Raw genomic sequence first — 15,847 nt, 5'->3', positions numbered from 1 at the left:
ATCATTTGATTGCTCAGGTCTTTCATCATCACTACATGGCAGTGCTTATAATTTAGGTGAGCCCAAACACTTTTAAAACTTGACCATATTAAATTGGGGACTCTTAAGGATTGCCTTGAGCATTTTTTCATAACATTACAAAATATATGTTAAAGAAAAACTATGGAGTAAAAATATTGACACATAAATTATGTGTGAATTATGTCCAGACAGACTGGATTAGCAAAATGTTGCAAACATTGACATAAAAAAGTGGCACAAGATACATGAATACACTTTATATAAGCATTTACCTTTATGGTCACTCGGCTTAGCTAAAGGAAGACAAGGTGTCTGATGCAAATAGGTTTTTGCAAAGACTTGAGTAAAGAAAGAAAAGGACCATATAAAAAGACAAAGTAATCCGTTATAACACAAAAAGTTTAAAATTTTCCATGTAGCTGCCTGGAGCAATATGTTTTTTTCTGTGAAGTCAGACTAAAAAAATTTTTGGCCTTTCATTTCCAGGCCTGAAAGTGCTGTAAAATCATCTTTGGATGTCCCCGATAATACTATCTGGTCAGCAAGAAAGGAAAGGAGGATATACTCATTAAAAGAGTACCTCTTCACAAGATACAAATACAATCTGGCACATTTTTGGAACCCATTTGTGGGAAAACAGAATCCACCAGAGGAGAGTGGATATCACAGGAAATGTCTCTGATGGAAGAGCAGGGGATGGGCGAGGGTTCAACGACGAGGAGAAGCTCAGATGAGGGAAATCCGTATAGGGATGGTGGGCGACTCTGTCCTGTGCTGTGGAGAGTGATGGGTCACCAGGTGCTCCACCACTGTGTGTTTAGACATGTGCTTCATAAGGTAGGTCTCCTGGAGAACAAAGAGAGCCTCCGTCAGCATCAAAACACCTTGAGACATCATCGCTGCAGTCGACCTAACAATTCACATTTAACAATTTAAGCCTGCAATAAGCGATATCAGAGCTTACAACCAATCCTGAAACTAACGTGTGCTATGTGGAGATTTCATTGAGACATAATGATATAAAACAATATCCACACACGCGGGTCAGCTGTGTTGCTGTTTTCACCTCTTTTCAAAAGCTTGTTGTCAAATTCCACTCCAGAACGAAGCTCCTTCCGGCTCATTCAGTAGCTTTAAAAAATTTTTTAAACCTAGCTCGTCTCCTCCGTCGCTGTTTAAAAGCGGCACTCTCCCCCTCCCATTCCTGAAAGAAAATGGTAATGGCAGAATCGCCACTGAATGAAGCGAGTGCTAAACTTGTTAAACTGGTAAACTTGCCAGCTTCCTCTTCACTTGTCATTGTGGGACATGTAACCTTCAGCGGGAGAAAGTTCTGGCAAAGCGAGACTGGTAGCCGGCGAGACATCTCCGTAGGTACAGTTAGCTTAGCTGTTAGCCTTTATGCATGGTGCTTTGCTAGGTTTATCCTTAATAGCCCTCCGTAGTGCAATGGCTTTGCTGTGCTTTATTTACAAATGTGTTGCGGTTTCTGTCGCTCTCTAGTGGTCAGGGAAAATCGCTTATTGCAGCTTAAAATATGAAATCTGTTTGATTTACACAACTCCAACTCACTGATGTGTACGCCCTGCCGCACATGCTGCAACAGTAGGCCTTGGCGTTCTTGATGGCGTGTGCAGAGAGGTGGATCTGCAGTGAGGCAGAGTCTGAATAGGCACGGTAACAGTTGGAACACTTGAAGGGCTTGTCTTTGTTGTGCTGCCTCTGGTGAGACTGGAGTGGGGGAGACGAAACGTTTAGCTGTTAATTACAGTGAGTCACCAGCACAGCGCTCTAATGAGTCTGCATGTCTCAAGTTATTGCCTGACAGAAGCTACCACCGTTACTTATGTCACAGATCCATATCAGTAGTGGAAAATGAGATTTGTGTGGCGGAGAAAAAAAGACTGATTGGTTATTTCAAATCTTTACCTGCAGATTAGATAGCTGAGTAAAGGCTTTTTCACATCCTGGATGGGCACATTTATAGGGCCGATCACCTGTGTGGATTCTGAAAGAGATTGAACAGATAGGAATGATGAGACAAACATTACGCAATCTAAAACCTTTTCAAGCATGCCAGAAAGAGAGATCAAAAATGCTGTGAATTACAAAAAAATAAACACCTGATTGAATTGCAATCAGAAGCAATCTACCTAACTCTAAGGTGCGGCAAAGTACCAAAGACATGGTACAAGCCAAGAGGCCACAAAAATAATTTGCTTACTCAAAATTATACCTTAAAATAACACTTCAGTGTACTGTTTTGATGACTCATCCTGCACTTGGAGTGTGACATTTTGATTGACATTTCTTAGCCAGCTCTAGGCCCTGTACTGGGAGTTTGTTTCCAAGGTAACATGTCTAAAAAGTTTTGTGAGTTTGTCTTTACTACAGACTAGCATGCCAGCGATTTGAAAAAGGAACTGCACAATACTCCCAGTAAGTTACATCATTTTGACAACAATCATATTTCATCACAGCTTCTTAATGTTTTTGCTGCTCAGTGGCAAACAGAACAAGACTGTATACTGGGCAGTTTCAGGTGTGAACGTATGTAACTGTATGACTGTGAAGCAGGGTGGTGTTGAACAACAGCATGTGTGCTCAGCAAGGCTTTGCTGGACAATATCAATGTTAAAAAAAAGTCATGAACAGACTGTAGGTGATCAAGTGAAATGAGTGTAAAGATTAGACCTGGTGTGCTGCTGCAGATGGGAGAGCTGGCGGAAACATTTCTCACAGTAGGAACAGTGGTAAGGTTTGACGCCCAGGTGTATGCGGAGGTGTTGGGCCAGTTTGTTTCCAAGGTAACATGTCTAAAAAGTTTTGTGAGTTTGTCTTTACTACAGACTAGCATGCCAGCGATTTGAAAAAGGAACTGCACAATACTCCCAGTAAGTTACATCATTTTGACAACAATCATATTTCATCACAGCTTCTTAACGTTTTTGCTGCTCAGTGGCAAACAGAACAAGACTGTATACTGGGCAGTTTCAGGTGTGAACGTATGTAACTGTATGACTGTGAAGCAGGGTGGTGCTGAACAACAGCATGTGTGCTCAGCAAGGCTTTGCTGGACAATATCAATGTTAAAAAAAAGTCATGAACAGACTGTAGGTGATCAAGTGAAATGAGTGTAAAGATTAGACCTGGTGTGCTGCTGCAGATGGGAGAGCTGGCGGAAACATTTCTCACAGTAGGAACAGTGGTAAGGTTTGACGCCCAGGTGTATGCGGAGGTGTTGGGCCAGGTAGGACGCGTTCGCAAAGGACTTAGTGCAGTGAGGACACTTGTGAGCCTTTGCCTCTGTGTGGGTTTTGGAGTGGATCTGCATGTCTGACTTGGAGAAGAAGGTCAGCGGACAAACTTTACACCTGTATCAAGAAAACAGACACACAGACAGACCACACACATAAACAAGGCAGGCAGAAAGACAGATGGGTGGACAGACACATATAGCCTAAGCGTTCCATTAGCAGCGTCCAAGCACACAAATACCTGTCCTCACAGTAACATTACAGAGCAAGTACCAAATTTGATCTGACACGTGGAGTTTCATTGCTCTAGCGTTAGATGTTTGTTTTGTACATCTTCGCTGTGGAAATTGTGGTGGAGATTGAGTCAATTTTGCAGGAGTAATAACAAAAAACAAGTGTTACTGCAGGGTCAGCCTGATGGTGGCACTATGGAGCACAAACATATGTGGTCTTACACACTTTAATTGAGGCCTATCCCTGTGTTGTTCATTTCTTGTAATGATGAAACATTATCTTATGAACAGCTAGCTTGTGCTAGTTCTTTGCTGTTTTGCTCACCAACCAGGAAACACACTTCTTTTACTGGCCGTCTATATGGACGTCCCTTAATTCACAGAGCCATCTGTTGGTCAAACTTGGTATTATACTTCTTATGTTACTGTTATGTTCATTACAATCCCAAACATTTATGTGAGGTTAGGCTGCTCCAGCTTACCACTACTGATAAGGTCAGACAAAAATGGGAAAACAACATTGGTGAGACAATAAGTTTAGAAGATTGGTCTCATATTTGTTCTAGAATTCACAACTGCTCTTATAATTTCAGACATAGGTTATCATACCTTAACTGTTCATAGAATATATTTTACACCTGAGAAAATGCACAAAATTAATGGGGAACTATAATTTCTGTGCTGGCGTTGTACTAGGTTGAAGGGAACTTTTTCCCACATGTCCTGGTCATGTAATTTATTGTCTAACTGTGTTGTTACTGACACAATATCTACCTGTCTCAATGTATCTATTCCATGTTTACAAAGATTGTGTCTGCTTGGGACTCTCCATTCTGACCCATGGAACAAGCACCAGAAAAAAATATATTGACCTTGCTTTACTGGCAGCCAGGGAATGTATTACTATACATTGGAAATCCTCTACTCCTCCAACCATATCACACTGGCTTAATGAACTCTCAAGTTACATTCCTCTTGACAGAAACTATTATAATAACAGGTGTAAACAGCATGAATTTCTTCAAATTTGGCAGCCACATTTAGATCTTATAGCATCCAGGACATGATAATAGCTGGTATTACTGTTAAAAAAAAGTCTTTGGGCTTGTTATTATTGTTATTTTGGGTTTGTTTGTTTCTTTTTTGTCTTTTGTTTTTTGTTCTTTTGTTGTCCTGTCTTGTCTGAGTCCTTACCCCCAGGCCACCTAGCCTACCTAAAACCCATATCTGCATTTATGTTGTTGTTGTTGTTGGCCATATGGACAACTGTCAGTGCGTGTGCAGGTCTGGGTGCGCGTGGGAGTGTGCACATGAGGGTGTACATGCATGTGTGCGTGTGTGTGAGTGAATGTGTGTGTGTGTGTGTGTGTGTGTGTGTGTGTGTGTTTGTTTCTACTTCTCTTTTGACATGGGAAGGGTATGGTAAAATGGGGAACATAATGTTTCATATTGTTAATATGCCATTGTACAAATGTCATTCTCTTAATCTGTGCACTCCTTCATAAATATTAAAGAAAAAAAAAAAGGTTGCTCTAGCTTTAAGCATCTAAAAATCAATTTGTAAATTTGGAATTTCAAACCTCTGTGTAATAGTCATGACACTGGAAAAATTGTGAGATACCACAATTTAAGTAATGGTTGAATATATACAGTACTGTGCAAAAGTCTTAGGCACCCTAGCTTTTTTATATAAAATGTATCTTTGATGTTTATTTTTTTTCTGCATTAGTGTGTCAGTAGACTGCTCTTTATAGTTAATTTCTTTGATATGGATGGAGAAACCTTTCATTTAATTATTTTTGAGAGCATCTTTGCTTTATGGATTTTTTTTACATGTGCCTAAGACTTTTGCACAGTACTGTATATATAAATGTATATATTTGGAAACACTTGTAAGCCAAGGTCAGAGACACTGTACCTTTATTAGCTATGCATTTAAAAGACATGTAGGCACTAGGTCATTCGAGAAATATTGAATTGAAGTGGAACTACTCAAAAAATGCCCTTTCTTACCTGTATGTCTTTCCCTCTTTGGCAGTGATGGTGACACAGGATTGGTCGTTGCCTGAGGCGAGGATGGGGTAGGGCACCACCAGAAGAGAGGAAGTCCCGTTCTCTGCCTTGATCTTCTTACGGCCTCGCTCCACCTTGGGAGGAGGCCCAAGGAGCGCAGCCAGGCCCCCGTTGTTTTTTAAAGGCTCCATCCCATGTCCGCCGGCTAACCCTGAGATGAGGTGAGGCATCGGGGCTCCACCCAGCCGACCCTGGCTGCTGGAGGTGGGTGTGGTTGGGGTGATGACCTCTGAGGTGTTGAGGTTGCCTGTTCTGGATGCCAGCGCCACGCCTGATCAGTGATCGGAGGAGGAAAAGATCGGAGTAGGTTATCAATAACAGGTTACATTTCTAAATGACTCCAAATTCTTATTGGAATACAACAGAACGGCATACAAAAATACAAGTACAGAATACTGTGCAAGAATGAAGGGTAGCTTACTTTGAAGTTAAAATGACATCATGGAGAGGGATAAATAGACACTTAGACACTCCACATCTTTGTTTATTTTTTTACTATTTTCCACATTTTAGAATAATTGTAAAGACATCAAAACTATGAAATAACAAAAACAGAATTATGCAGTGACCAAAAAATGTCAAACTCTTATATTTTAGATTCTTTAAAGTAGCCACCTTTTGCCTTGATGGAAAGGCAAAGGCTTTGGAAAACTATTTATATTTGTCTATGAAACAAATTTCAAGCATTTAAGCATAAGCCTTTAGATCAAAATGGCTTTAAAATAATGAGAAACAGAGTACATTCAGATGTGTCCAAACCTTTGACTAATAGTGTATACAGCATCAGGAAGCACTGGGCTGAGAGTTGTCTAATAAAACTGATGTTGTTACCTGATACGTGGTTTGTTCTAGAGGGTTGGTCTATGATTTGACGCAAATGCCAGTCTTCCCACAGTCCTCTAGCTTTTATAGCTGCCTTATCATCCAGATTCAAGTTTACATCCCCCAGAATACGCCCTGTTAGAGATGTGCAGAAATTCACATTTTTACAAAAACACACTTCCGGCCAACATTACATTTGACAACAATTGGTAGTAACACTCAACAAAAGATATTTACAGCAGGTAATCATATAGCAAAATAAAGTTATTCTTTATGCAATATAATGAGATGAAGGATGGGTAAATTTCATGCACATCACTAAGCAAATCACAGCATGTTGACAGGTGGAGCCGGTGACGAGTGACTGTTGGGGGGAGCATACCTGTGACAGAGCTGGAGGCGGGGCGGGCGTGCAGGGCGATGTCTGGCTGGGACGGGCTGTGGGTGTGGAGACCCGGCATCTGCTGGACTTTGGGAAGGGACATCCCATGCTGGCCGCCTTCCACCTGGGTGGGGGGAATCAGTAAGGGCTGTTGGGAAGGGACTGTGGTAGCGGGCAGGTGTGGCGGTCTGATCTTCTCTGCCATCAGCTGCTCCTTGATTTTATTGATCAAGACTAGGTTATCCAGCTGACAGCCAGGAAACAACATTTGTGACAAGAGAACAGCCATCAGTTCAGTCAGTGCCCTTTGTGTTGCGCTGGTTCCCTCTAATGGATGCTACTTGACATTGTACCCACAACCTTCTTGAAAGAAAGTCCCTGAGGATCAACAACTGATGTCTGTCTTAAATACTGTGTATGGATATAATAAAAATAAATACACATTTTCATGAAATTCCTTGAATTCCAAGAAAATGTATAAAGCAATCATTACCCTGTGCAGAAATTTAATGAAAATACCAGACTCACTCACCTGGCCAGGCATAGTAGGTGGTGGAGGCCAGAAATAGGGATTGTTAAAGCGAGGTTCAGCCATCCTGAAATGAAAACACGAGACTCATAAACAGCAGCATGAGGGCAAGATTCAACCTCTGGATCTGTCTTTATCCATAAATGAAAATAGTGGACAGTATGTACAGTATTGAGTACATATTTGTAATCAAACTTGTGATTACCGTAGTAAGCAGTGGTTAAAAACAAAAAAAACAACAAAAAAACAAATCTCCACACATGCAGCAGCTGACTGCTCAATGTGATGATTTGAGATAACTTGCTCCAGTCTTGTGATACAGCATTTTGAAAGACATTCTGTATTGGTTCTCCTCCTCTTCCAAGTGCGAGAGGAAACCTTGTGTCCAAGGCACACTGAATCTAACTATAGAACACCTTCCTCACACTTTTTCTGAGTCACTACTTCTTCAGTGTTGTCCAAGATGTTTTTTGGGTTGTTTTTTTTGAGTTGCTGTGGAGAATGAAGTCAGCAAGAAATTCTTAAAAGACAGACTTAAAAGTGATTGCCACGAGGACAGAGTGCGCTTGGAGATGAAGGGGCTTTGTTCACCCTCCCTGCCAGTTTGGCAGCTTTTTTCTTAGGATTTCCAACCACACGGCTGCATGATGGGCATTTTGCCGAGAGATAGACTGTCACATGATTACAACAGCTAGTTAGGACACACTTGAAAGCTGTTATCAGACAAAACAGAAATGTTGAACCGATGTGGCTCGGATCCTAATCTGTCTGACTCCTCCTCAACATGTCGGCCCCAACAGGTCGTCTGATGGGAAGCAGGAGACACACTGTAGAGTCACCTCAGAGCACAGCATCGACAAGACCTGAATGACGTAGCCTATCTCAAAAGCCGAGAGGTCAGTAATCCAACTAACTATAATTAACATGGAGTAACTATAATGACGATACTGAACAAAAGCCCCACATTACACTGATCTGTAAGGGATGTAGCACAGATGCTACTGTACAGTTTTTAGTCCAAACATCAAATTATTCTGGAATCTGTAAAAAAAATCTAGAGGAGACAATAGTTTATTTTCACATGATACAATTAGGCATTATGCTTGATCAAACAGATGCTTTTCCTCAAAACTCTCTTGGGCAAGACGGACAGAAACCCTCTTAACTTCAAGGCAGAGAAAGCCGCTTGCTCATAAAGCTGTGAGCTGAAGGCCTTTCTTTCCATAGCTTCTCTTTTCAACCCCTATGAAGTTCTTTATACGACATTTTGCATTGCGTGCTTTGGCACACTCCACCATTCCTAAGTCTGTTTGACTTAGCAGAAGCATAGCACAGTCCACACGTATGAGCCAAGAGAAACAAAAATGATATGTCCAGGGGTATGAACGTACAGTAAACCCCACAAAATATTTCTCTAATGATGCCAGCGGGTATCAGTTTCACTTCCTGGAGGTTTTCTGCCTCGGGGGAAAAGGCTGGAGAGGCGAGGGGAGCTGACTGCCTGACAGCTTTGTCTCACTCTCTGACATGACACATTTCACACAGAAAACAGCATTTCATGGCAGCAAGGTGTTTCACATACGACTTATTCAAGATGAAAAAGTTGCTGTGGGTTACTGTGGACTGCTATACGCTCACAGTGTTTGGTGATGGAGGTTTGGTTTCTCCAACTGTATCTACTGTATGTGAGATGACAACACTTCACCTTACATTGGCAATGTCCTTCCAATGAGCAGATTAACTCTGACTGCAAACCTATAGATGATCTACTTCAATCTAGGCTGCTTTGTTGTGCTATTTTTGCCAGAATATTTTTATATACACAAATGCAGCCTAGTTTAATGTTAAAACTGTGTATTCTGGTTTACATGGAATTGTTAGGGTTAGTAAACACTGTATAAAGTAATTAAACTGTGATTAAAACATTGAAGCCCCACATACCAGGCTGTTCTGTGTACATTTTATAATAATTTAATTTAAGCTAAGTTATCATAAGTATCCTACTACAATCTAATGCTATATTAAGGTCTACAATGTTTAATAAGGTGCTACAAATGGTTAGTAGTCACCATACACTGGGTCAAATGGTAACGTGTAGGCTAACACTTCCTTTCCAGGCGTGAACCTAATTACATTTCTTAATATTTCAGTAGTATCAAAAAACGTCGCCAGTATAATCAACTAGAAAACAGAACACCTTCAATCTACTGTATGTCAAATTATAAAGCTAGACAGAAAGACCTGCACGCCGTCTTTTAAACATGTAGTGGAAGAAGGCAGAAAGCGCACTGAAACAAAAGTTAGGGTTAACTTTTCCTTTTTTTTGCAGCGAGCTGCATTATTCCGACAATTAAACCCACACGAACAGCATCATATAATGTCTCGATGTAAGCAGCCGAAACGGCAGCATCGTTGCCACAGAGAGACGATCCTCCGCAGCGCCTCTGTCCACAGCCTCTCCCACATTCTCAGACAGTTTATTAAAAAATTTTCAGACAAAAGGAAAACAAAAATGGCAGCCCTGTCTTATTTTTATAAGGACAGGACGCCATATTCTGCAGATCCGAAATTATAGGGGCATAATTCGCCAGATGTATTCAAATGGTCGCGATGCGCTGGGATGTGCCATGCGTTTATTTGCATTAAGTGTACGAATGATTGTTTACTTTGATTTGCAGGTTTGAATAGCCCGGCTCGAGAAAAAAAACCTAGACACTTCCTACAACAATCATCATGCCTTTCTGAATGCACTGCGTTATGACAATTGCAGCGACTAAGCAAGTACCAAATTCAATTATTGTCGATGCTTTTTCTGGCGCGTAATGTAACGTTAAGCTATATTTGCACAGTAGGGGAAAAATCTATCTTGTGCACTGCAAATAGTCTTTTTTTTATAACAACTTTTGCATGACTTAAATACAAACGATAACGAAGCGACACCGGGACAGCTGCGCATCTGACAAATGAGTAAAAAGGGAGGCAGAGAATTGCATCGAGCAGCCTACATACCTGAACCTGGGACAGAAGAAATATTTTATAAAGGGTTAGATTGTTCTTTCTGCTTGCTCTCAGTCGGAGTTCAAACCTTCCGGGTCGCCTACTGTTCACTTCTGGGTGCTGCAGGCAAAGGAATTGTTCAGTGTGAAAAATACAGAGCCGAGACAGATTTTAACCCATTTTGTGGTTTCAAAGTACAACAATAAATCGGCAACTGTCTGTTTCATAGGGTGCAGACGCTACAGAATAAACTTTGCATATCAACGGGAAATTAATATGTAAAGAGGTTCTCCTGTACAGTGACACACAGCTCTGCCAGGGTATTAATACGTTATTGTAAGGTTAACTTTCTCCTCCCTGTATGAAAACATGCAGTTGGCCCATGAGTTTAAAATAAACATAAATAAGGGCATTATAGTTATGATTAGGCTACATAAAGATCCCCGAGTTCATAAAGCACTCTAATTTCACAGTATTGTAATGGCATAATAGTGGGAATGTTTTAATTTCACGCAGTAGGCTATTACAAGTTTCAACATCCCATTCACCTTTCTCAAGTATAAAGCATATGCCTCTCCCATTGACATGTACAGTGAATCTGAAATCTAATCCTCTCAGGAGCAGCATGACAGGCTGCTAATATGTTCTGTGCTTAGCTCAGCAGGAGATGGCACTACTGTATTAGCTGAGGCTTAATTAAGAGCTTCAGCTGGGAAATCAAGGTAAAGATGTTAGTCTTGGCTAAAATGAGTAAATAATCAATGAGCGCTGCCAAATAAGTACTATCAGTTAACATGTGAAAGGAGACAACCACACAGTGCTGGCACACACAGAACATAATCTAATTATCACTTGTGGATTATATTGCAGATATATTGCAGATATTTGCAGATATTGCAAATTAGAATTGCAATATGAGATTAGAATATTAAATTAAACAGACAGTTTATTTACAGTTTTATTTACAGCGTTATTTTAAGTTTGATCCTCAACATCAGCCTCTTCAAAATGTCTAAAATGCTATTTTTTTTTGTCTATAACAACATATAACAATAACTCATAATACTTTTTCCTCCTTCAAACATGTGTCTCTGCATTCCAAAATGTCAAAATGTAATCATGTTTTTTCCAAAGTCTATGTAATCAAAGCATTGTGTGTTTTCAGTAATTATAACAGATTAGAGTCACCATTGTTTTGTAAAGTTATTTTAATTTTCCTCTCCAACGCAGCAAACACGATTACTTACTTACCTGCTTACCTACACACCTACAAACCTACAAACCTATCTATCTGCCAACTGTGCTGTATCTGGTGTTTACACACACAGGTGCCCAGAAGCACACATGCACGCACACACACACACACACACACACACACACAGAGAGAGAGAGAGAGAGACTACTTTGTACCACACGCTGTTAGTTAGTTGTTAGACTGGTTTTCTTCCCAGTGATCTGTACAAACACCGCCACACCCTCTGAAGAGCACATGTGCTCTCACCTTCACATAGGCCAGGTGCAGAGAGGACAAGGGTGGGGGGGGGTTCATTATCCCCAAGGGGAGGGGCAACAGGGAGGTGAAGAAAGAGGATGAACCGTTTGAGGCTCATATTGACATGCTGTTCTGAAGGCTCCTGTGAGCACAGGTAAGAGACTAGCTAACTATTAACAACCTTACAGCAGTTTTGAACTGTACTCATCTTTTAATCAGAATTGTATGTGATATAGATTTACCCACTTTCATCGTGTGACTGAGCTATGGAAATGTGTTTTACATGTTGAAGCAGCCTGATGTTGACTGGTGAGGAGGTGTTTTGAGTGTTAGTTTGCATAATGACTTTTACCTCCGGTAAGACTTCTCTGTCATCAGGCCATAGCAGCAGCCTCTGTGCACACAAGATTAAGCTAAATTTGCACCTGTGTTTGCATGATTGAGGAGAGTTTAGTACTTGTTTATAAATTGGTGGTGTAAAATGGCAATTGTGAAATTAATACAAATGTTTTCATGAAAAGGACAGCTGATTGTGTTCCTGAGATTTAATTTTTGAAGGATAATAAACTGTAAGGCAGCCATGTAGTCCAGGGTCCACTACTAATGTACACAACGATTATTGATCTGCAGCCATGGGTCAAAAACATTTAGATGTCAACAGACTGAGAGTTGAATGATCAAGAACCTAAAAAAAAAATTATGTGAATTTATAACATGTTACAATAGTATTTAACATGGGGGGTTTACTGTTAGTTGAGTGCCAGGCATTCCAGGAGTCTTCTGCCCCGAGGCAGAAAAAAAGAAAGAACCAGTTTGACGGAATCATGTTGATGTTTTGTCCTCACTTTGTGTTGTTTTGTCCTAGCCATGGATGGCGTGTTGGAGGGAGCCGCTGTGTTGTGTGTGTGTAAAATGGCCTGCAGTCTTCCCTTCCTGGCCTCAGTGACTGCCTCCTTCAGCCCTGTCAGCTTCTGCTGCTGCTGCCTACTGATCTTCACTGACTTCCTAGTCACATGTAAGTATCTAGTCCTGAAGCATCAAGACAGGACCGTCCACTGGTCACCAGAGTTCCTTAATTCTATCCCACTGCTTCACAGACTGGAGTCTCCCTACTCATTGACACTTGTTTTGTTTTTCCCTCAGTGTTTCTAATTTTCCTGTGGATTGCCGAGTCCTGGCTACCTCAGCTGTCCCCGCTCAGTGATGTCATAGCCCTGCGCTTCCTGCTCTTTCTCAGCCATACGTACGGGGCAGTACTGCTCCTGACCACACCTCTGATTGCTGTGGAGACCGGGACCAGACTGCTGTGGCCCCACACTGACGCTTTGGACAAGGAAGGATGTGAGGCTGCTCTGGGACAGCGTTGTTGTGTGGAGGAGGTAACTGTGGAAGAAGAGGAGGATAAGAACGAAGGGAATGACACAGACAACGACCAAGAAATAGGGAGGAGGCTGTCCCATGCCACTGGCTACCTCTGCTGCCTGTCAGTGTGGATTGTCGTTGGCCTCAGTGTCAGGTGGGGATGGAAACTGGAGGAGGTGTGGGCCGCCGCCTGCATGCACACAACCGACTCCCTCATCGGATGTTTGCCCGGCCTGCTCAGCGGCCCCGTGCCCGGCGCTCTGGACCCCTGCTGGGGCATGGCGTTCCTCTCCCTCCCTCTGCTGCTGACCGTGGGTATGGGCCTGCACAGGCGGCACCAGGCCCCCGCACAGCCTGCGAGGACACACAAGGAGAAACACGGAGCTAACAATAACAGCAACATTGGCTGGCAACACCTCGTTCCAGCGCTCTCTGCTCCATCCAAGACTGTGAAGCCTGGGATGTGGGTGTCAGAGCCAGCACAGTCTGTTGACCCAGAGAAAACACAGAGCAGCTGCACTGTTCACAGAGCGTGTTCCTGGAACAGCATGCAGATGTCGCCGCATCACCATGGAGACTTTGTCCTCCTTTCCCCAGAGTGTTTGTCTGCAGACTGGGGAGGACAGGCGCACAAGAGGACAAAGAGAGGTACACCTCTGGCATTTATCATGGAGGAGCGCGTAGACTCACAATACAGGAGTCCATGTGGGTGGCGACAATGGGGTTTTCCCTGCCTGGGGGTGAATATAATGACAGGGTTTGTGGGTGTGCTCTCTGTCTTTGTGCTTCCTCTGAACCTCGGTGTGAACGTTCTCCTGATCCGAACCATAGAGACGATGCTGGAACTGTGTGTTAAATGTTTAGTATCTCTGCAGCAGATACAAGAGAGGGGTCAGTCCGTGACAATATAACACTGACGTAAAACCTGAGTTGTGAGGAACAGAAGTGGACACTAATTGGAGGGGTCTTTTTTTAGCTTGTGACTGGATCAGCAGATTAATATTGCATCTATGCAGACAGCTGGTCTACCTGTCAATGGTGGTTTAAAAGAGTGTAAATAACTCCATTTTAAGCAGCTATTCGCGTGTGGAATAATATGTGGAAAGCTGCTGAAAGGTGTTGAGAAGGCAGGTTGAGGCGTGCTTACCAGAAACACAGACACTAAACCTGACTGAAATAGACTGTCATAAGGCCCACTGGTGAGACTTGTAGATCTACAAGGTTTTGTCATCACACAGTGGGTTACAGACCTAGATTCTCCAGCTAAATGAAGCCTAATCCTGGAGCGAATGTTATTTGGAAAACAGCAGTACTGAGTGTTCTTACACTGCATCCAATAAATCACTAAAGATAAATAAATAAAGCTGACTTGAAGTTGTGCCAAATGTTTTTTTTTTTTTTTACATCTTTGTAGTTATGTGTCACAATTTCAAAGGATTGAATTATCACTGCAAGATGGTACGGTGAGATGTAGTGTAACTGGAGAAATTGAACATAATAAAACAAACACAAACATTTAAAAGATTGATGTGCATTCAACTCATAAACTCTGAACTGAGACATGTTGTAGTTGGAAGGTGAACAGGGACACAGATGACACAAAGTGACACCAGAGGGCACTCTGGTACAATAACGACTACAGGCAACTAAAATCTAAGACCATGAAGCTCTCAGGATGCATGATAGACATGTCTTTAGGATGAAACAGGAGAGGGATGAAGGGGATTCTGGGAACAAAAGAATACATTTTTAGGCTGTCCTCCCCTTGACAGAGCCAGAGGGTAAGCGCAGAGTTAACAGAGGCCTGTACAACACCTTCTCTGCCAAAGTATTCAGACCTGTACAGACAAATACTTTAATCAAAGCGCATTGACATAGCCAAGATAAAGGTCCAGCTTCCTTACTGTTTTTATGCTATTACATGTATCAAAACAGATGGAGATACTGTTAATGCCCTGATATATTCACAAGCAAACCATTGCTTCAGAATGGCAAGATGACGTTGATGATGTTCTGCAGTGTGTTTTCACTCAGGATAAAACGACGAGTGCATGGGTGAGTGTGTGAACAAACAAACGAGTTGAACGAGTGACATGGTTTTGTGCTTCTATGTGGATTGTTTTCTTATGAGTGAATTATGGGAATGATCAAAGGGAAATCTTTTTAGTTGCTGGCAGTTTCCTCAATCAAGATATTATCACCATTCAGTGCAGGAACTGTGACTGTTCTGTGTTCAACTGCTATAAAAAAAAACAAACAAGTAGATGTATTCCATTACAAAAGTTGAGAGAATTTTCTTCCTAATGGTCTTATTTTATGACTTTAATAGCACACCCACAAGTAATTTGGCAACTCCCAGCCGAATGAATAATCGTATGATTCACCTACACGTGACTCATTCTTTGTGCACTGCTTTCTCAAACGTTTCTGAGGCAGGATCACTTCCACGTTCAACATCTTGTGGAATCCTTAGCTGTGATGTTCGGAGGTTACATAAATTTCAAAAGGTATCTCCAGAGTGAAACACAAGAGCCAACAGATGACTTGGTATGTACCACCAGTTCTAGCTATTTCTGTCGTCATTCTCAAGATTGAACACGTATTTGAATGCATACAGATTGAAGACAAGCACAAGCACGCACAGTATCTGACTAAATAATGCTGAGTATCATTTCACAA

General features: G+C 41.8%; 2 protein-coding genes across 3 annotated transcripts; one reads left to right on the top strand and one right to left on the bottom strand.

Annotated features, from left to right (window-relative positions):
• Positions 1-43: 43 nt before the first annotated feature.
• On the bottom strand, positions 44-10,857 carry znf362a (zinc finger protein 362a). The gene is made up of 8 exons (XM_071526361.1): positions 10,327-10,857; positions 7,321-7,384; positions 6,789-7,035; positions 5,525-5,855; positions 3,171-3,395; positions 1,951-2,029; positions 1,594-1,752; positions 44-867 (listed from the first exon to the last, which is right to left on the bottom strand). The coding sequence occupies exons 2-8, from the start codon at positions 7,381-7,383 to the stop codon at positions 748-750; spliced, it is 1,224 nt and encodes a 407-aa protein (XP_071382462.1). The 5' UTR covers position 7,384; positions 10,327-10,857; the 3' UTR covers positions 44-747.
• Positions 10,858-11,909: 1,052 nt separating this feature from the next.
• On the top strand, positions 11,910-15,364 carry LOC139649863 (uncharacterized). Of its 2 annotated transcripts, XM_071526367.1 has the most exons (3): positions 11,910-11,960; positions 12,672-12,821; positions 12,950-15,364. In XM_071526367.1, the coding sequence occupies exons 2-3, from the start codon at positions 12,674-12,676 to the stop codon at positions 14,077-14,079; spliced, it is 1,278 nt and encodes a 425-aa protein (XP_071382468.1). In that variant the 5' UTR covers positions 11,910-11,960; positions 12,672-12,673; the 3' UTR covers positions 14,080-15,364. The 2 variants fall into 2 exon arrangements, with proteins under 2 accessions (XP_071382468.1, XP_071382469.1); XM_071526368.1 differs by lacking the exon at positions 11,910-11,960 and having other exon boundaries at positions 12,176-12,821.
• The last annotated feature ends 483 nt before the right edge of the window (positions 15,365-15,847 follow it).

This window comes from Centroberyx affinis, unplaced genomic scaffold (genome assembly GCF_046629955.1).
Source record: "Centroberyx affinis isolate AG114_WGS23_722 - 3 ecotype Tasmania unplaced genomic scaffold, CSIRO-AGI_Caff_v1 ptg001408l_1, whole genome shotgun sequence".
Taxonomy (NCBI): domain Eukaryota; kingdom Metazoa; phylum Chordata; class Actinopteri; order Beryciformes; family Berycidae; genus Centroberyx; species Centroberyx affinis.
Note: the sequence above shows the minus strand (reverse complement) of the source record. Positions and strands in the feature narration are given on the sequence as shown.